This window comes from Leptosomus discolor, chromosome 3 (assembly GCF_034619465.1).
Source record: "Leptosomus discolor isolate bLepDis1 chromosome 3, bLepDis1.hap2, whole genome shotgun sequence".
Taxonomy (NCBI): Eukaryota; Metazoa; Chordata; class Aves; order Leptosomiformes; family Leptosomidae; genus Leptosomus; species Leptosomus discolor.
The window spans coordinates 12,818,610-12,839,287 of NC_141393.1; the positions used below are offsets into that span (position 1 = coordinate 12,818,610).

The following is a 20,678-nucleotide window of genomic DNA, read 5'->3' on the forward strand; positions in this document are numbered from 1 at the left end:
AATTTCACTCTAATTATTCCATTAGAAAGCACACAGATGTCTCACACTGTACTCATAAATTTTCAAGTAGATATCAATTTTCTGCATGCACTTTTTAATCCAGCAACTGACCTCTCCAGATCATTAATCCAGAGTTATATGCCTGCAAGCTATTGAGGGCTCTTTTTGATGTTGATTTTCATCTAGGTTTTGTTTGGTATTTCTAATAAACTATTTCCAGAATTTTAGCACTATTATTACTAAAAGAATTTAGAAAATGTCATGAGAACCGACGAAAGTTCTATTTGTAGTTCTCTTTCAGATGCTCCTAAAGGACCTTTCTATTGCAACTGATAGAGCAAAACTGAAAAGCTGAAGAACACACTAGAAAAGGGACTTGACTGGGAAAACAAATCACACATCCTCCTCCCTTGAAGGACTGTATTACCAATCAAATCATTCCATATTCACAAGGTCATTGTTTCTTTTGTCTTTAAGTATCTCATGTCCACACTCAGCTTAAGGCTTGGCTTCCTAATATGCTTCCACATACTCATAAGAGACTGGACACTGGATGTTAAAGTTCCCTTCCACAAGACAGCAGTCAAAAAAGTATCACATACTCTCTTGGTAAAAACTTTCCCAAAAGACCAGTATACAGAAAATTAATCTGAATCAAAACATGTCACGGTTGAGGTTCCTGCCAGTGCCCAGACACCTTTGATGCATTTACACTGGTTCTGTTAAATGACTCGCAGTGCAGATGATGCCAGTCGGGCTCAGTGAAACAGCTGTTTCCAAGTGTAGTGGTTTGGTGTCTGGCGGCGTTTTGGTGTGGTTTTGGCAGTGGGGGTGCTACGGCGGTGGCTCCTTGAAGGGGCTTCGAGAAGCTCCCCCGGCTCCAATTTCGGTCACGCCTCTGTGCCAGGCCGGACCAATGGCGCCTCTGCGAATAACTAAGAGTGAAAGAAACTGTTGATGGGGTCTCTTTGTCCGGTCTGCGTTGGTGAGCGAAGGGCGATGGGAGAGAGCCAGCCCTGCGGACACCCCGGTCAGTGAGGCAGGAGAGGGGGAGCTGTGCCGGAGCAGGGGTCCCCCTGCGGCCCGCGGTGGGGTGGCGGCTGAGCCCCTGCAGCCCCTGGAGCCCAGCGGCGGCCCAGAGGTCGCCCTGCAGCCCGCGGAGGGCCCCGGGCCGGAGGGGCAGGGACCGGGCCCGGAGCAGCCGCGACTGCGGTCGCGCTGGAGCCGCCCGTCGGTGGGAGGGCGGCAGCCCCGGGAGGGACCCGCGCTGGGGGGTTCTGGGGAGCTGCGGCCCCGGGGGGAGGACTCGCGTTGGGGCAGCGGGAGGAGGAATGTCTGCTGGGAGAGGGACCCCGCGGTGGGGCAGGGGAGGGCTGCGAGTGCCCCTCTCCCTGAGGGGGAAGGAGCAGCGGGGACACCTTGTGCCGGACGGACTGTGACCCCCATTCCCTGCCCCTGCGCTGGGGGGGGGGGGGGGGGGGGGAGCAGAACTGAGCCTGGGAACACCGAAGGGGTGGGGTAGGGGAGGCGTGTTGTATTTAAGACCCGGTTGTATCTCTCGTTGTCCTTGATGGTGGTGGTTGTTTTGTATTAAATGTGTGTTATTATCCCCAAGTTGAAGCTGGCTTTTGCCCGTAACCTTAACTGGTAGGTGAGCCCTCCCTGTCCTTCCTCTCAACCCTCAAGCCCTTTTGGTTGCATTCTCCTCCCCATCCCTCAGGGGACGGGGTAGGGGTGAGTCAGCAGCTGCCGGGGGGGGGGGGGGGGGGGGGCGCTTTTGGAGCCAGCTGGGTAGGCTCAAACCATGACACCAAGCCAAAGAAGGTTACCTGACAACTAATACTGAAACTGTACTAGAAGTTACTAGCATGCAGAGGACTTGGGGGACTAAGCTTGTCCATACCTGAATTGGCTAGTTCTACAGTGGAAGTATCTGTGGCTTTTAAATAGCCATGGCTGCTCAACATAACCCAGAAAAAGAATGGCTCACCACAGGTAACTAATTCCTTCAACTCCTAGCAGGCAACAGGGAGGCTAAGCATACTGACTAGGAAAAACCAGATTGAGGTGTGTTTCCAGAATGCCCTTAACAACCTGACTGAACCAGGAAGTTCCAGTAAGTGGAAGGAATCAGGTTGAAACAGCTGTAAAACACAGTTTGGCTTAAAGTAACTAAACTAAAATAGCTGGCAAGAAGAAGAAAAGAGAAGGGGGGGGGGGAGGAAGCAGAAAAAAAAAACCCAAAACACATCCTCTGCAGTACTTACTACCACCAAAAAGCCACCTGTTGGAATCTGCCAACCATATTGTTTTGTGTTTTGTTGGTTTTTTTTTTTTCCCCCTCAACATAAACCATTTGAAAATTGATTTTCCTAACACTTACAGCTTGAGGAAATCAAAGATATTGCAATCTGTCACAAAGACAATCATGAAAAACTCTGCTGTATGTTTTTTCCATTTCCCCTCTCATCACTCATTATTGAGAACAGCATGTGTAAAAACCCCAGGCTTACAAATTAACTTACCTCCTGGTAGATTCAATCAGCAATATCAATACATACAAGGATTAGCTTCCCAGTGTCAGAATGCAATATTGTAAGCATGCAGCCATATCCCAGACTATCATCAGACCAAATAACAATGACTAAGGCAGGCTAAACTGGTTACTATGTGGGCAGAACACAGAAAGAAGTACGTGCTGTAAGGACAAACGTTGCTGTCACTGAACTTAAAGGTTTCCTTACAAACCAAGACTGAGGGTCTCAAGGCTCTGAGCTCTTGAATGTGCTACCCTTTGAGTTTTAGCCACACTCTGGTTTGGATACTTGTATCTTTCTTGCATGTCAATGTTTGCAGTGTAATACGTGAAGTGAATAGTAAGTGAAAAACATAATTTTATTTGCATTCCTTTAAGCTGGATGCTAAAACAGGTATCTGATATTCTAGCAGCAGACATACTAAAATAACTGTAAAAGATACCTTCACAATAGCTTGCTAAATATCTCCTGAGGTTTCCCTAATTGTGGTTAGCATCAAGCAAGCTCACGCAAATTCCCAGTGTTCAAATTCCAAGTCAGCTCTGAATGAAAACCAAAGAATTTCAGCTTGGGCTAAAAGCATTGTGCTAGAGCATCCAGAGGATTTCTAGTTTGACACTGGCTTGTGGCCAGGTGATTCAGACCACAGACCTACTGGCAAAGGAATAATTAGATATATTTTCCTCAGAAGACAGACAACAGATACATGGATTTTAAAAAGTGTATTCAAATGCATTGTACTACATTTGGATTAATTCCACACCAGACTGATCTCACTCATGATTAATATTTTTTAAAATACCAGCAAGTAGGAAAGAAATATACATTATACATATGACAGTTGTACGGTGCTAACCTTGTCCTCCAGTTTGACAGCAGTTACTCAAGCAGTTATTTTTTGCAGAGAAGAAAAAATAATTATGATTATTCTTCAGATAAGATTTGTAATTCTGTTTTCGATCTTTTCCCTTTTTAAACAGGGGTTTTTGTTTTAACATAGGCTAGGCAACTGCAGTGTTTTAGTGAAGTATCTTACTCCAACAAACCAGCTACTGACGAGAAGAAAAAAAAAAAAGGCAGAATAGCTTTATAATAAGGTGAACTCTCTCCCCCCCTTTTTAATAAGACACCTCACTTCACAAGTGTAAAGGCACAGAAGCTACTACCATTTCTGCTTTAATGGGGAGATTCTAAATTTCTTACCTGTAAATGAAGTATTTTAGATTCATTATTCCGCAGCATTTCCTTCTGTCTTTCAATTTCTATTTCAAAGCTACAAATCTGATTATGTAAAGTTTGTATACTCTTGTTCTTTTCCAAACTTTCATTCTGGAGCAAGGCCACCTGGAAAAAATTCTACAATTACTCCTGCCAAAGTTTATTCAAAATACCTATAACTTTGTAAGTTTTAAACTATCTTACACAAACGAAAGGGATGAGATCCTAGTAAAACATCTCTCCATGTCTTGCAAATAAATAAATATATAAACCCCAGCCTTCTGATAGCTAATTTTGCACTTCCACCACAACACTGGTAAAACTTGGGCTAATGAAAGTGCAGACAGGATACACAAACAGAAAAAGAACTTGTGTCTAAGCATAATCTTTTCTTTATTCAGTTTGATAATTAATGGCTTGGTTTCCTGGTTTCCACTAACTGACTTGGGAGTTGCTTGGAGTCTGGAAGAAACAACCTATTTAGCTCTAGATCAATGTTAACTCAAGCCCTGCACAGAAGGGATACCAGAGAGAAGCTGAGCAGCTGAAAAGCTACTTGGGAAAGGGAATGTTAATCTTCCCTATTCCAGTCTATCCTGATCTATACCAAATTTAAGGAAAAAACATCAACTGCATAGGATTGGCTTGGCTTCACAGAATGCGATGGTGATGAAAACTCCTGAAATGAGTGAATACAGACAGGATCCATGCATTTGAAGGCAAATCCAACGATGCCTATTAGTAGAAAAGACTGAAGAGCTACAGGCTGCGGATTATCTTGTCTCTCTATATTGACATTTTATGAATTCATTCATTAGTGACTCATTATGATTTTAAAACATGAACCTTGTTAGAAGAATATCATGTATCTCCTTGGGGATGAAAGTAATACAGTAAACATTCTGTCAGACTATTTTGTGCTCTGTTCATTAATGTGGTTTGGGAAGGGGGTTGCTTTGTGGTGGTGGGTTGGGTTTTTTTTTTAAATGTCAAGATTATTCAGCAGCAAAAACGTAGAAAACAAACACTTGACATAAAATGACATTTGGACATGCCCGGACTAGTTTCACAGGTAGATCTTGATATTGATAAGAAGTAGCACCATTTTTGACCCAGGCAAATCTTGATAAATGTTCCACATTAAGACCAATTACTTGGATGCCTCATGTTCCCAAAAAAATCTATACCACCTCCCCCAATACAGACATTAGTTAGAGGTAAAGCCACTTTTACCTCTGATGTGGGTACCACTGTAGAATTACACCACCTTAACTGCCCTCTAATCAGACATTGTGAAATCACTTCCATGTCACTGCATTCCTAGACTCAAGAAGCTAGCCTGTTCTGAAAGGTAAATAATTTCAGTCTCTATACTCGCCTAAACTAGACAAAGGACTGCTTAAGTCCACAGGTATTCAGCAGGTTCATCAGACAGGGGCCCAAAAATATAGATACCACAATATATATGCATATCTACTTTTCAATATAGGATGTGTGCATATACACACATACATTAGTTCTGTATTTTATACATGGAAAAACTGGCAGAAGACGTTCCAACAGAAATGAGACAAAGCTAATTTTGCCAGTGCAAAGAAACAATCTCAAGGCTGAAGGAATGCATGCCTAGGTACTGGAGAAAATTTTCAAGAACAAGTTTAAATTAACTAGTACCCCTGCCTCCCACGTATTTCAGACCTGCTGGGTAGCCACTTTAATTTTTTGCACCCTCCTTTTCCTTAATGAATCAGAGTTCTTTAGTTAATTGTGCTCTTCATATTCCCTTTTCTCATTGTTTCCTCCCCAGGCCTCCCAATCACAAAGCAGTTACACTCTGTGTCACTAGCATTACATTTCCGTTTTCGTACAAGTTGTAAAACGTGGGCCTGTCTTGTACTGAGATTTTTCCACACAGTTTTACAGAACACAAGAAAACCAGAATTATGTCCTGCAGCCCTTAATCATACAGAACTGGCATTGCTAAGTCAGTAATTGTAATTTGGTGGTAGTTTGTGAGTAAGAAATCTTTAACACTAAATACAGTTTCCCAATTGCATTTGGCTTAAGTCTTTGGACCTTTAGTTAAAAAACAGGGTAAAGGAAACCCAGCATCTATTTACAAACTGCATCAATGAGCTTCCTTTACCTCCTTGTCATATTTGAAATACTCCTAGCATAAAGTATGTTCTTATTCAGCAGTTTTTCAAATTAAGCTATTGCGTATTATGGAAGAAACCTTATGCCACAAAAAGAACTGGATTAAAACAGGTCTCATTTAAGTCACATATTAAAAAATAAAATACAGTTTATACCAGATTTCTTTAAGAATGTGATGAAGCTAGAAAATTATGTTCAACTTATTATTTCCACCATCACAAAACCTGTGGGAGTTCAGTCTGTATGTCTGTCCCATCACAGAGTGAACAAAACACTGAATTTTAATTCGCCCCACAAAGTTTTGATTCAAGACTTTATATCTGACCTTCTCTTACTACTCTTTGCCAACAGCATTATTCAAATACCAAACTCATAACTGAGCACCAGCTTTGCAGCTCTGAAGACTTTCAGTTTGCATACTCCACAAGCACTGTTAAAGAACATGGTGACTGGGAGAAGGCAACTTCTCCTTTCCTCTCCATACATATCACAGCGAGTACCCCAAATGAAATTTTGACCCTACAGAAACCAACATGACTTAAATCGACTTCAGCAGGGCCAAGATTTCTGTGATATTCATCAGCCAAGTTGTTCTTCAGTGCATTGATTAATATTTTCTCAAAGAAGAGAACAGCAATGAAGTTACAAATAATTTTGTTACCCTACTCTAGAATAAAGTCACTGACATATGATATGTGGTTAGCTATTCTGGTAACTTGGCACGGTCTTGGGATTTCCAGTGATTCAACTCTTTATTATGAATAGGAAGAAGTCTACAAAGCAGGAAGTGAAAAGAAAAAAAAAAAAATGGACAAACAATGATAAGCAGTTATGTCCTAAATGAAAGTTAAAACAAAAATTGAACATAAATGAGTAGTAAAGTGTATATTCTCTTAGCTCTGTAAGAGACAAACACAGAACTGCTGGGCATTTTTGAAATGAGAAAGCACCTGTGAGGACACTGACAAAAGGCAGAACATGATCTATTCTGGAAGTCACAGGGAACGTGTTTTTTCCTATGATGTAAAATAAATTGTATCTTTTTAATCAGACTAAAGAAAAAAGAACTAAGGATATGAATTTGTATCTGTTAAAACCGAAAAATGTACAGTTCCTACATTAACAAGAGACTGAAGTGCAAAAGCAAACTTAAGTATTGTTATTGATCATGAAACCAAGACCTACACACGTAGTGAAAATTCTGTCTAAAAAACCTGCACTAGACCTCTCCCACGTTCAATGGTTTCCTTACGGGGCTTCAAAGTTCAAAAACAAGCACTCCAGGGACAAATGTGCAGGGGACAAAATCATATTTTGCTGTTCCTGTTAACTTCTGTTTTAAAACACTTCCTGAGGCTGCAGGACCTTGCTGGAAACCCATGCATGAGAGATGACCGTAGGCCAAGAAAGGAATACACTTTCTAGACAGTCTGCTAAACTCAAGCTAGCGGTCTGCTCTGAGATGACAGAAGTCACAAGCCACACATCTCAACTGCCACTGAACTTACACTGAAACTGTTACTCTTATTTAACTCATTCTAGAAAAATCTGAAGGGGCTGCTGACTCTTCTGCCTGCATCTGTAAAATAGTTTGGCAATTCTGGGATTTTTTTCCCGCCCAAAAAGCAGAAGCGTTATTTTAATGGCTATATAAAACTTTTAAAAAAATATTTAAGAAAACAGTGATTTGTTCCGAAGTTTTGGATTTTTAAATCAAAGCCTTAAATTTTACTTGCAGAAAGTATGGTTAAGTCATTCAAATGATTCACAAGATCGTAGCTGGTACTGATATGATTTCCAGCATCTCCCAAATCCCAAAATCTAAAACCAGGAGTCCCAAGGAAGCACAGCGACATAAACTTCAGTCTGGTCTAAGCACTAAACCAGAAATCATCATGCCCATGCATTACAATATGTTTAACTTAATTAACCTTTGCAGGTGATTAAGTCTGGAGAGCAAAACAAAAATAAATAAAGTAACCGGTTTATTACATGGTATTTCTAATGTTATCTCTGGAAAAATACTGAGGTAGCAAAAATACAGCTCATAGCGCTGCCACAGCTTTCTGAACCCTCCCTTTTGTAAGAAGGCAGCTCAGAGGAAATTTAATACTGGACTGTTTATCTATGTGAAGAAAGTTTTTTAAGTTAGTTACCAATGAGGAAAATCGTGTACGGAGTTGCGAAGCCAAGTTTCTCACAGCATTTTATTGTAACAAAGGTACCAGATACACTAAATGGCTTGATTGATTTTGGAGCCTACTAGTAGTGCTTTAGCTGTACTGTTGAACAGCTGTTAAACAGGAAAAACCCCGCTTCTTCCAGTACTTTTATATGATTTAAAGAAATCAATGAAAATTAGAAGTGAGTAGAAGATATACCTTATTTTCTAGAGCATTGCTCCACTCTTTCAATAAGTTAACATGCTGCACTGCTGAGCTGGCTTCATGTGCTTTAATTTGTTGGTTTGTTCCCTGTGACAACAAAGAATTTATACATTTTAGCCAATTCCACTTCTTTTAAACCTACAAAGAAAGAGTATATCAAGACATCGAACCAACACTACATATTTTGGTTCACGGATGCATGTTGCAGAACTGTAGAGAGAAGGGAAATCTACTTGGGAATTTACAGAAGTCAGGAATACATTTAATATAGCAAGTGTTTTACACAACTGCCACGTTATCTCCATCCAGTGTGCTCGATATGTCAGAGACAATAAAGCTGAACAAGATTTACAAAATGAATTGTATTTTAGAGTCTTCTGTGTAGCTTTACACTAAATAAAGCACAATAAAACTCTTGAGTCATACAAACCCTAAAATGTCCAATTCCCCAAACTGTTATTTAAAACTTCTGTTGTATTTCATGAACAGCTCCGTAAGCACTAAATTTTCCCTCAGTTGAGTATTAAAGACAAATATTTAAGATAAATTTATCATCACTGGAAACTGCCAGCTTTGTATAAACTACTTTGAGAAATATTACAATGCTTAGTTTGTCATCCTAAGATGTTACCATGATTGCTCTATGATACTCAGATATGCTGCCTCTGCACAACCTACAAATGCTGTTACAAATAACCACTATATAAAAAGTTTACAGAACACACATAGATCATATACAGAGTACATAAGATGCAGACCATATTACTTTATTTGTATTGTTTTGCATTACACCTACTTCAGTAAGTGTTTTGCAATGCAGAGTATATTAGCTTTGACGGTAGATACGCTGCAAAGCAACTGAAGGGGTTTCAATGATCCTCAAGGTATGTACTCTATATAAAATACTAAAAATATATATGTGGATATATGTACATATATGCACACATATACATACATAAAATGAATGGCAATACATACGACATAACAGTGGGCAGGGTTACAGCATTGATCAGTTCTACCACTAAGAGCATTACTGTTAACACTTAAAATGATGAATGCTCATTATTCAAGAACCTGGAAATACCTGCAGGAAGTAGTTTATTGAGAAGTGTTGCTGCTTACAGTTCTTGTCTCTAAGTTATCAAGGGCTACCAAATGAATCGCACCATCTGATAAACTCAATTTTTTCCTGTCAGCAGTTTCTGACATTTCCTGACTAATCTCTTCATTATATAAGTATCCAAATTCCCCAAGATAGACGGTAAGCAAAGCAGAATATTGAAAGACATTGGAATAATACTACTGAAACTCAACTCTGAGGTTCGGCTTAAAAATTTTTTTTTTAAATATTGCAGGGATTGCCAGGATTAAAATCTAAACCTTTTTTTAAAAATTAATTTCATGCTATGCTTCGATTATACACCTATGTGCACACAGACATATGAATGCACATAAAAATATGTTTTAAGTGCACTAACCTATGTTTAACCTTGATAAAAATATTAAGACACACAAATGAGAGAAAATATAAACATATTTAGCTCAAGAAAAGAATTACTTTCATAGAACTGAAGTTACTAGTCTATTTTCTGAAGAACAAAAGTGACTTTCCTCTATTCTAAGCTAAAAAGTTCTTCAAATGTATCATCTTCCTATTTCAACAAGATGTACCTAATCATTGAACTCCCAAACCACTGCAGGAATATGTGGGCTTTTTATATTATTTATTTTTTAAATGTAAAACTAAACATCTGCTGCATAATCACTTGGTGCAACTGGATGACTTTTTCTTAACCAAGACTAGAGAAGAACCAGAACTTTCACATCAAAGAGTTAGGTTCTATTTGCAGACTTTCATCAACTGGGAAGTATAATTGTTATATACTGACCTGAAAAGTGCAGCCATAACGCTTAAAACTACAGGTACTTGGGGCATTAATACATTCTGACAAATGTGCATTCAACTGCAATAGGAAAAAAATGTGAGTTTTGGCAAAAGACGTTTGCATGATAATGCTCAAAACATAACGGGCACAGGTTATCAGGTTTGTATTGTGTGCTGTTTGCAGAACATACAATACACGTGTGTATATTTTCTCCAGTCTGATCTAAAGTGCAAATACTATATATACACGTAAACCACACGCACATGCCAATACAGTATACAGTGTGATACATTTAATATACAGTGAAACTTCTACTAAAGACTATTTCAATAGGCAACCCAATTAAAAAAAAGCAAACAAAAAGAACACACTCTACAATTATTTATATGATTTCATTTGACTTTAGTGAATGACTAAGCTTTTCTCAATAAGTGATTTTTTTACTGGTGTTCTGAGCAAGTCTTAAGATCAGTTTCACTGTAGTAAAGTACATTTTTTCTAATCCTAATTTCATGAGGAACCAACTTTTCAAAACATAACATGCAATTTTCCGTGCCTAAATTTAACAGTTAAATTACACAAAAAAGACTAAACAAGTACTGCATGAAACAGACAGAGTTTTAGCATCGGTACAGTTAAGTAACTTTTTAAAAAAAAACGCAGTACACAGGATTAAAACTGATTAGTAAAATGCCTGCATTTTTCACAGATTGAGATTTATTCCAGTATCTTGGACTATTATGAGCACAGACCACTTTTCATTTAAAAATAAACCAATTCACAGAAGCATATACATATACACAGAGAGCAGCCATTGCAGCGCAGAGGGCAGCAACTGGATGCAAACTGCCTAAAAGTTGAAGCAAAGAACCATTTTTAGAAAGGACAGTGCAACAAACACTCTATCTTCCAAAACAGGATCTGCAGTTTGTATTTCCCACAAAGCAGACAGGAGCTAGAGCCTAGCTCCTCAGCTGGCATCGCTCTTTTGGGTTTCAAAATCTCATTTGAAATTCCCACGCCATAAGCCCCACATGACTCAGCTCATCCACCTCCATGGAAAGAAGTGGTGAACCAATGCTGCTTTGAACGTGTAACTCTGGAACAGACAGGACAGGCTTTAAAATCTGATACTGAGATGCAATCGGTCACTTATCTCTGATATATACCCATTATGTTCTAAACACTATCTGTAAAAATTCAGAGTATAGTTTCAAAAGACATGTGGTTCAGAAAAAAAATAAGACCAAATAAGAGAGACACATGTGGTATAACAGGCTACAAGAACGCCACATTTTCAACTTCTCAAAACTAGAAGTCTGCCAAAGACTTACGAAAAATTCCCTGTCATTCTACAGTAAGATATTCACTTGTACACTACAGAATTTTCTCAAACTGTTAGGCAGGCATTTTTCCATTTTCTGCATTAGTGTCATTGTCCCTAACCATGCAACTAAGCAATATATACATTTTCACAGTATCAGAAAAAAATTAAGCAACACACAGCAACAGATGATGCAGGGCAAGATGACTGTTTATAGGTCTGTTTCTACCTATGGTTTCAGAACCCAATTCTGACTATATGTTTAACAACCCAGACTTTAATGGGTCAGTTCTTACTAGCACTCAGATACACCTCAAAGAAACTGCTGAAGTCAAGATTTAAGAATATGCCTAATTGTTCCAGAACCAGAATCTAAAGTAAGCACTGATAGAATTGGCTCAGTATGCATATTTTCCTCTTTTCTTAGCAGATCATTTTCTCTTAATAGGTACAGTATCTATCATATATTTTGTATTTCATTACCCTGGGTGAAAAGACTGCCCTGGTGTTTGGCTGATGTCTTATGTGCCTTGTGCACTATGATATGATTAATAATTTACAAGTGTAAGTGAAAAATAGTACAAATCCAACTCGGGAAGTAATTATCAGAGAAAAGAGAAAAGCTTATCCTCAGATCAGAAACGTAACTTTCCTTAAGTGAGGCTTACAGAGTGCTGAAGACTTAAATAAGCTCTTCGCCATCCTTGGTGAGTTCTATTTTTAGGAAAAAATAATGCACATCAACTTTGACAGATGCTACTTACATCTTTTAATGTACAAGAACATGGATCTGTTCAAAGATGACATGTTTGTTTTTTTTTTTTTAATCTGGTGTATCTATTACTGTAAGCTTCTATACGTTAAGAGAAATTTTTATGCATTGTTGCATCTGGCTATGGGGATGTTGTACCCTTATTACACTGTATCTTACACTAATTCTTTAAGTGTCAGTTATTTTTTCTCCAAACTCAACAGATTTAATAATAATTTAATTTTTTCCATGGAATGATTCTATACATTTGTATGACTTTTCTAGCCTTTACTAACTCTTGTCAAAGTGCACTAAATTTTAATTCTCTCTTTTTATTCTAATATAAGCTAACTACCCCAAGATGCAGCTCTAGTGTGCTCAACAAATACTTCAAATGGGAGAAGGGCAGGGGGAGAGCTAGTAAAGATGAAAGCAGGAAAGACATGCGCTAATTTTGGGCAAGCCAAGTGTAGTAATGACACAAAACTAAGAAATTATTTCTTTTAAAATATTTTTTCAAGAAATCATTCAAAAATATTTGAGTGTTATCACACTTAACTGTGTGGTAGAAAAAGCTTTTCTTTAGATCTCACATTTTAATAAGGAAATGGCTTCTGGCAAAATTCTTGCGAGATCTTACTAAAAAATTATTTAATCTTTCAGCACAACACTGGGCATGACTTCTTACCTCGCTCCTCATGAGTGTTTTAACACTACATTTATGAGGACATGAAACCATGACACACGGGCAGTCTGTATCTTCATGTTTCTAAAGAGGAAAAAGCAAACAAACCACAAATCAACTCTTACTCTGAAATTAAAGAAAGGACTTACCTGCAAAGAAAAGTATCCTACAATAATTAAAAAAAAAGAAACGCCACAAGATTTTTTCAATGTTTATCCCAGTTGTGCAGTTACAGAACTGCAATTGCTCAGACATTAGTTTATGCTTTCAATAGATTGTTCACATTCTGAAGAACAAAAGTAAATCTATTTGCTTCCTATTTGATTTCTTTTTACTTAGAGCAATGAAACAATACTAGAAGTCAAGTTTTCTTCCCCCAGAATTACTCACAGAAATGGGCATCTTTAAGAGCGAGCAGAACCACTGCAGATGTCCTTTTTTAGAAAGGTATACAGTGCATGGAAAAGCTCTTCAGACACGTACATTGCCCACTCTCAGAGAATCTCTTTTTCCTATGTATGGATATGGATATTCCTCTTTCAATTCTTTTCTAATTTTGATTCCCAAACTTCTGACACTAAGTCTCACTGTTATACACCCAAAGATGATGTTGAAATTTTATCATGATGCTGGGCAGGCATTTTGATCTGAACCTAGATGATGATAGATACTTCAGTATAGCTGTCAAATCATATCACCATAGCGAGGGAAGAGAATCAGCCCAGGCCAACTGAATTTACACTTTTTTTCCACAAAATGAAAAATCTGTAAAAAAATATTGACTTTCATGTCAAGTGACATGTCCTATTCAACATGAAACAAACTGTTTCATTTCTGGTATTCAAGAAAAGAAAAAGAAACAAAGATCTAGATTTATAAGCCTGTTAGAAAAGGAAGAACAAATAGTATGCACTTTTTGCCTGGTTTTTGAAACAGACCCAAGATGTACAGGAGACCCAAGCTCCGAGATGTGAAAGGCCTTCCTTCAGAACTCGTCATAAATCTGTAAATATTTGAAAATTTATACCTCCTCATTTTTAAAAACAGATCATCCGGTACGCTGTTCTGAAGCAAATCTATCCTGCCATCCTTCTTGTTCGCACTAATTCACTTGGTATACCACATGTACACAGTCACAGCAACAGAAAGCAAGGAAGCCTAAGTTGCTCCTTAGCCAGAGAGCTGGGACAGACTCCCAAAATGTGGGAGTGAGGCGCTAGTGTCGGTCCCTCCCTACCAGCGCATGGATACCCAACCAGTAACAATGTTAATAGACTGACAACACCTCTTCTCAGAATAACCTCTGTCAGGGTGACTGCGGTACTCTTCTGAGAAGCAATGGCCCATAGGACGATTTCTGCTCAGACTCAAGAACTGGACCTGGGCCGCCCTCATGAACACATCTGTAATCATGTTACAGAGAGACATCACACACTACTGCACAGCTTCAGGAGCATACTGCCCTACAAATTTCTTTAATGGTTTATCATCAACTACAAAACTAGAAAAATCATAGAATTGTAGAACGGTTTGGGTTCGAAGGGACCTTAAAGATCATCTATTTCCAACCCCCCCCCTGCCATGGGCAGGGACACCTCCCACCAGACCAGGTTGCTCAAAGCCCCATCCAACCTGGTCTTGAACACTGCCAGGGAGGGGGCAGCCACAGCTTCTCTGGGCAACCTGTTCCAGTTCCACCCTCACAGTAAAGAATGTCCTCCAATACCTAATCTAAATCTACGCTCTTTCAGTGTGAAAGCATTACCCCTCGTCCTATCACTACACTCCGTGATAGAGTCCCTCCCCACCTTTCCTGCAGGCCCCCTTTAAGCACTGGAAGGCCGCTATAAGGTCTCCCCAGAGCCTTCTCTTCTCCAGGCTGAACAACCCCAACTCTCTCAGCCTGTCCTCACAGAGGAGGTGCTCCAGCCCCCTGAGCATCTTTGTGGCCTCCTCTGGACCCGCTCGAGCAGGTCCATGTCTGTCTTGTGCTGGGGGCCCCAGGGCTGAATGCAGAACTACAGGTGAGGTCTCACCAGAGCGCAGGAGAGGGACAGAACCACCTCCCTCGACCTGCTGGCCACGCTTCTCTTGACGCAGTGCAGGATGCGATTGGCTTTCTGGGCTGCAAGCACACATTGATGGCTTGTCTTCAGTTTTTCATCCACCAACACCCCCAAGTCCTTCTCTGCAGGGCTGCTCTCGATCCACTCATCGCCCAGCCTGTATTTGTGCTTGGGATTGCCCTGACCCAGTGCAGGACCTTGCACTTGGCCTTGTTGAACTTCATGAGGTTTGCACAGGCCCACCTCTCCAGCCTGTCAAGGTCCCTCTGGATGGTCTCCCATCCCTCCAGTGTGTCGACCACACCACACAGCTTGGTGTCATCAGCAAACTTGCTGAGGGTGCACTCGATCCCGCTGTCCGTATCGCTGACAAAGATGTTAAACAGCATCGGTCCCCATACCAACCCTTGAGGAATGCCACCTGTCACTGGTGTCCACTCTAACATTGAGTGGTTGGCTGCAGCTCTTTGAGTGCAACCATCCAGCCACTTCCTTATCCACCAAGTGGTTCATCCGTTAAATCCATGTTTCTCCAATTCAGAGGCAAGGATGTCATGCAGGACAATGTCAACAGCACCATCAGTTGCTCTTCCCTTATCCACCAATACTGTAACCCTGTCATAGAAGGCCAGCAAATTTGTTAGGCACGATTTGCCCTTAGTGAAGCCATGCTGGATGTCGCCAATCACCTCCTTATTTTCCATGTACCCTAGCACAGTGTCCTGGTTTTGCTGAGCTGCTGTTAGCAATTTCAAGCTGACCAGGTGCTTAGCAGCAAAAGCAGGGCAGCTGACCCAAATTTGCCAACAGGTATATCCCATACCATAAACATCAGGCTCATTGTTCAACCATGCAGGCCTCCTGATGTTTTTGCCTGACTTCCTCTTTGTTGGGATGCGTTGCTCCTGAGCTTGGAGGAGGTGATCCTTGAATTTAACGAGCTATCTTGGGCCCCTCTTCCCTCCAGGGCCATCTTCACCAGCTTGGCAAGCCTATGATGGAAGATGCTCTTCCTGTTTTCTGACAAATGAACCTTCTGGAATAAGACTCTCTTCTAATATTCATTCCCTAATTTTAATTCTCTTACCCTCTTCTCTAACCTACCCAAACTATCTTGCAAAGGCTATGACACTGACTCTCAGTTCATGATAAAAAGGCAACATGCAACTTCTCAGCTCTCTCTCCAGTTCTCCTCCTCACTCCACATCCCAGAGCCCACCCACCAAAACCAGGGGGAGCCTTTCCAAGGACTTCAGGATATACCAGAGTAATTCCATTCCAGTGGCAGAATCCTCTTCCACAGTCAAGCACACAAAACCAAAAGCCAAATGCAGCTTGACACCACATGCAGGGCACCTGGCACAGGTGAGGGGTAGGCAGGATATTACTATGGCTCCCCAGAGAATCCAGTGCCACACTAGGAACATGCCTGGTTCCAGAGCAGCGACAAGGGAGCAGCCTTCCCCAGTGGCTGTCCCAGCCAGCTCAGTTGTATTTCAGACTACTGAGGAGAGTCCAGATTGCCTTGGCAAGGTCTAGCTGGGATAGCCTTTTCGTGGCCATGGTGGCAGCAAAGAGCCTAGGACTCAGTAATGCTGTCCTTCCAGATGTGTATCATACTACTATCGCCCAAGTATCAGTTTTATAGAAGAAGCACTTCCAAGTAGTTTTGTGGATTATCCACAGAAAAAAATACAGTAATTTGGAAGCATTTCAAGCTACTGATTTCTGTTTTAACAAGGCATCATCTTTATCTGCCAGAAGTTAGAGGATAGAAAAGGTAGCTCTGTGACCAAAAAAAAAACCAACACAACAAAACAAACAAAAAACCACAGTCTCAACTTTTTAGATGGTTTAAACAAAAGAAAAGAAATTAAGAAGTTAATTCACCTAGTGACAGTGCAGGCAAGACAGATACAATTTAAAAAAAGCTTGTACTAACATTGTTAACTAAAGAGTCTGCCTCCAACAACGGGGATTTCCTACGCCACGGGTCATGGGATTCTATGAATACATGAACCCTATGTACCCCGGTAAAATTATTTTTGTTTCCATTTGCATACCTTTTTTTCCTCAGTATGCTCCCTCTATCTCCATTTTCAGTTCAAGTCACTGAGGCCTGCTTCAGTCATTATTACATTAGAGAAAATTTTAGGCTACAGAAGCTAGAGGTGAACTCAAGCGCTGAATGACAAAACTCAAATGAGAAGTCAAAAGGAACCTTTCATTCAAACACACAGCCTCATTAAGCTTCTGGTTCTCATTAGCAAAGTACAATGAGGTAACATTTTATCATCCACAACAAACAAAACAATCTGCATTTCTATAATCACTGAACTTTTAAAAATCTAGGCAAAAAAAATTAAAAGTAGCAGCCAATTGCTAATCTTCTAATGGCAGAGCTTTCTGCACCCTTAAAGCAGCATGGAAGCAAAACTGTCCTTTTTCTATGTGTTGAAACATAAAAGCCAATGATAACGTGACAACATGTAACACGCTTAGAGATGTTCTAATTTACAAATGTAGATTTGTTTAGAACTTTTAAGGGCAAGTGAATAGTGCTACCAACTTTAATACAATCAAAATAGTGACATTCAACATAAAACTACATTTTAACAAACCTCTTTGGCTCTCTGGGTAAGCCAGTTCTATAACCTCTTAAAGCAACTCAGAATTCCACCACTTAAGATTTTGGAGAACAATTACTTTATTTACAAGCATTCTTTTCTATACTTCTGAGTAACGTGCCATTCTTGTTTCCAATGTGGATGTCTAAAATAGGTTTCACTGTGAATTAAAAATCTGATAGACTAAAACTTCTCTCAGCTTCCAAGTAGCTTGAAAGCTACCACTAGTTCCAAGATTTTACAAATGTTAAATCCATCAACATCTGATAAAAGAGAAAGCTCTTAAACTAAACCAGAGTTCTATATTCCTCACAACCCAGGATGATTTCAAACTCTCAAAAATTTAAGTATAAAAAGAAACTATAAACCAAAACTGCCTACAAGGAACCTGCGAGCATGTTGCTTGGGTATGGAAATCCAGTTTGTACAAGACACATTCACTGATTTTGTCTAAGACACTACACACTTTTTATTATTGCTCTTTGCCTCACATCAATTCCCAGCCTAAAGAAAATTCTGGGAGAACAGCACCCATAATCTAAATAAATACAGTTTCACCTCTGTATCAGAACGTGCAAGAATAAACACAGTGTAAACTTAATTTTCTCTGTGTGTTTTCACATCTCAGCCACCTTAGGCTAGGTAATGCACAATTATTAAAGTACTAGTCCTTACAAGTACACACTCAAAAAATTGAAAGCCAGATCTAAATCAGAACTTGATAAGATTCTACCTATTTGTAATGACATTTCTGAGCAAAGAATGCTTCTCATAATTTTGAGACTTCACCTAACAAACAATACTCAAGACCACAAATGAAACTCTTACTCACTCTTACTATACTAACAAAGCCCAAAATCCGAGACTGTCAGACAACAGAACTATGTAAGCAGAATTTTTTTTAAAAAAATATTAAAATTAAAGCAAGAGAGATTCAGTATAATATAGTTCAATGTGAAATAACACAAACACAGCCAGGTTACAATTCTGTGAGTAATTAAATATGACTTTCTCAACCTCTGCCCTATACTTCTAACTCACAACACACTGCTGATCAGACAGCCTACTCATATGCCAAGAACAGCAGCAACTCTGCCGAGGCCTGTCATGTACCATTGCTGGTTATGCCAAGACAGTTGTTTTTACATTGTTTCCTCCTTTCCTCTCGTTGGAGTCACACATTACTCAAGGATTATATAGAAAGATGCTATTTCTCCAGTCAATTGCTATGCTTCTGCTTTTCCTGCACAACATTTGTTATGGTAGTTGCATTTATGACATCAATTTAAGCAAAATAAAAAGCATAAGTTACTTTAGTATCCATATTATGCAGTGGATCTGATTTTTTTTTTAAATGCAGTATCTGAACATCAGAAAAAAGAAAATGTTTCCCAGTCAATGCAGTAACTGGTGTTCTTGCAGGAAAAAAAAAAAGTGTTTTGAAAGTCAGCCTGTTTTCTTTTGTGACTTACTAATTCCGGCTGAGAGAGCAAGGCTCTATTGGCAGTTACACAGAAGCACAAGACGACTTATTATTCCACATTAATGCATGGAATCTTGTTCTATATACACAAGAAAATACTGCACCTGCAACATAATCATTGGGACTTGGCTTTTACAGTATTTACAGGTTGTCTCCCGGTATTTACAGGTCTTCTCTACATGGTCTGGCAAATCTTTTCTCAGTATTTTTTCTTTGCAATCAGCATGAGGACACGGGAGTTCTTCAAACTGACAATCAGTTTTCAAATGCATCTGAAAGATAAAAAGAAAAAATAAAATAGTCAAGCCACCCACGTTTTGTGCATGTCTTCTATCCTTTGAAGACATCCCACACTAAATAACTTCAGAACCAAGGTCAGCAAAATTATTTTGTGCACTACAGTGTGTAAGAGCCAACACTAACAAATCTACTCAGGCATAAATTTCTGACCTTATACTCCCTTTGCCTAGACAGCAGATTTCATTGTATTATAGATGTACACAAGCTACTTTATATTAAAAGCATTCTAACACAGTCCAAAATTCCACACAGGCTATTTAAACAACAGGTAAGCATTCTTTTTCAAAGTGTATTATTCCACATGAACATAGATGCTGCTTTAAGTTGTTTAAGTACCTGAGCTTGCTCATTCAAAGCAAGTACTTACACATCACACTGCAAACTGCTTTGTAGCCATCTTACAGCTGTTAAATTACTGGGTTGGTGCTATGTTACGCCTTCACAAAACAAAGCTACAGGTTACTTTGTACAAGTCTGGAGAAGCCAAAGGTTTAACTCCACACATAAACCACCACTTACATGAGAAGGTTAAGACTAGTAAATAAAAGTAAAAACACACCAAAAAGGAATTAAAAGTACACATAAAAATTTTTCGCCATTTCTCCATCCAGTTCTCATTTGCTTCCCGCATTTACATTTCCGAGCTTTAGTGTCACACAATCACACGATTTTTTACTACAATTCCTTAAAGCTTATTGAAAAGTTGAATTTCAAAATGGTTTAAACTCTATTCCGACACTTATAAATCAGATTAACCACTACTGTGAGCAAGTCATGAAATGGACTGGGGTTTTAATTTGCAGGATTTCTTCTCATTCTTTAACTCAAAAGGAAGCTTACTACTCTGTTAGATTACTTACCAGTAACTGACCCAAAGACAGTTGTTCTTTACAGCCCTTGTTTTCGTTTCTGCAGTATATTTGAAGGGCAAGTAGTTCTCTCCTGCAACAATTATCTTTAAATACCTGAAAAATCAAAAATCAATTCATTTAGAAAGACAGAAGACAAAAAAGAGACAAAGCAAAGTGGTTCAAATAGGAAAGATTTCATGGAAGGCAGTCCCACATTTACTAGACCAGTCAGTTGGAACACCTACTTGCACTTCAGTGGTAACCCAGAATAAACCTCCTCCCGTCTAAGACCTTAGAAAATGTCTTTATTTCACAGATAAGCAGGCTTTAACTATCTCTCCATTTTAATGTTTATAAGCCTTTCCAGCATTTTTTTCCTGTATCAGAACTGCAAGAAGTTAGACAT

General features: G+C 39.4%; 1 protein-coding gene across 7 annotated transcripts in view; it reads right to left on the reverse strand.

The window, feature by feature from the left end:
• The window catches only part of TRAF3 (TNF receptor associated factor 3), a 29,961-nt gene that overhangs the window by 4,300 nt on the left and 4,983 nt on the right, over nt 1–20,678 (reverse strand). Inside the window, exons 3-8 of one of the 7 annotated variants that reach the window (XM_086462192.1) lie at nt 20,282–20,386; nt 19,226–19,393; nt 12,949–13,029; nt 10,189–10,263; nt 8,294–8,386; nt 3,741–3,881 (exon numbers count right to left, since the gene is read on the reverse strand). In XM_086462192.1, the coding sequence (XP_086318318.1) occupies nt 3,741–3,881; nt 8,294–8,386; nt 10,189–10,263; nt 12,949–13,029; nt 19,226–19,393; nt 20,282–20,386 (663 nt within the window). The remainder of the gene's footprint in view (nt 1–3,740; nt 3,882–8,293; nt 8,387–10,188; nt 10,264–12,948; nt 13,030–19,225; nt 19,394–20,281; nt 20,387–20,678) is intronic. The other 6 variants (XM_086462194.1, XM_086462193.1, XM_086462196.1 and 3 more) reach the window with 6 other exon arrangements.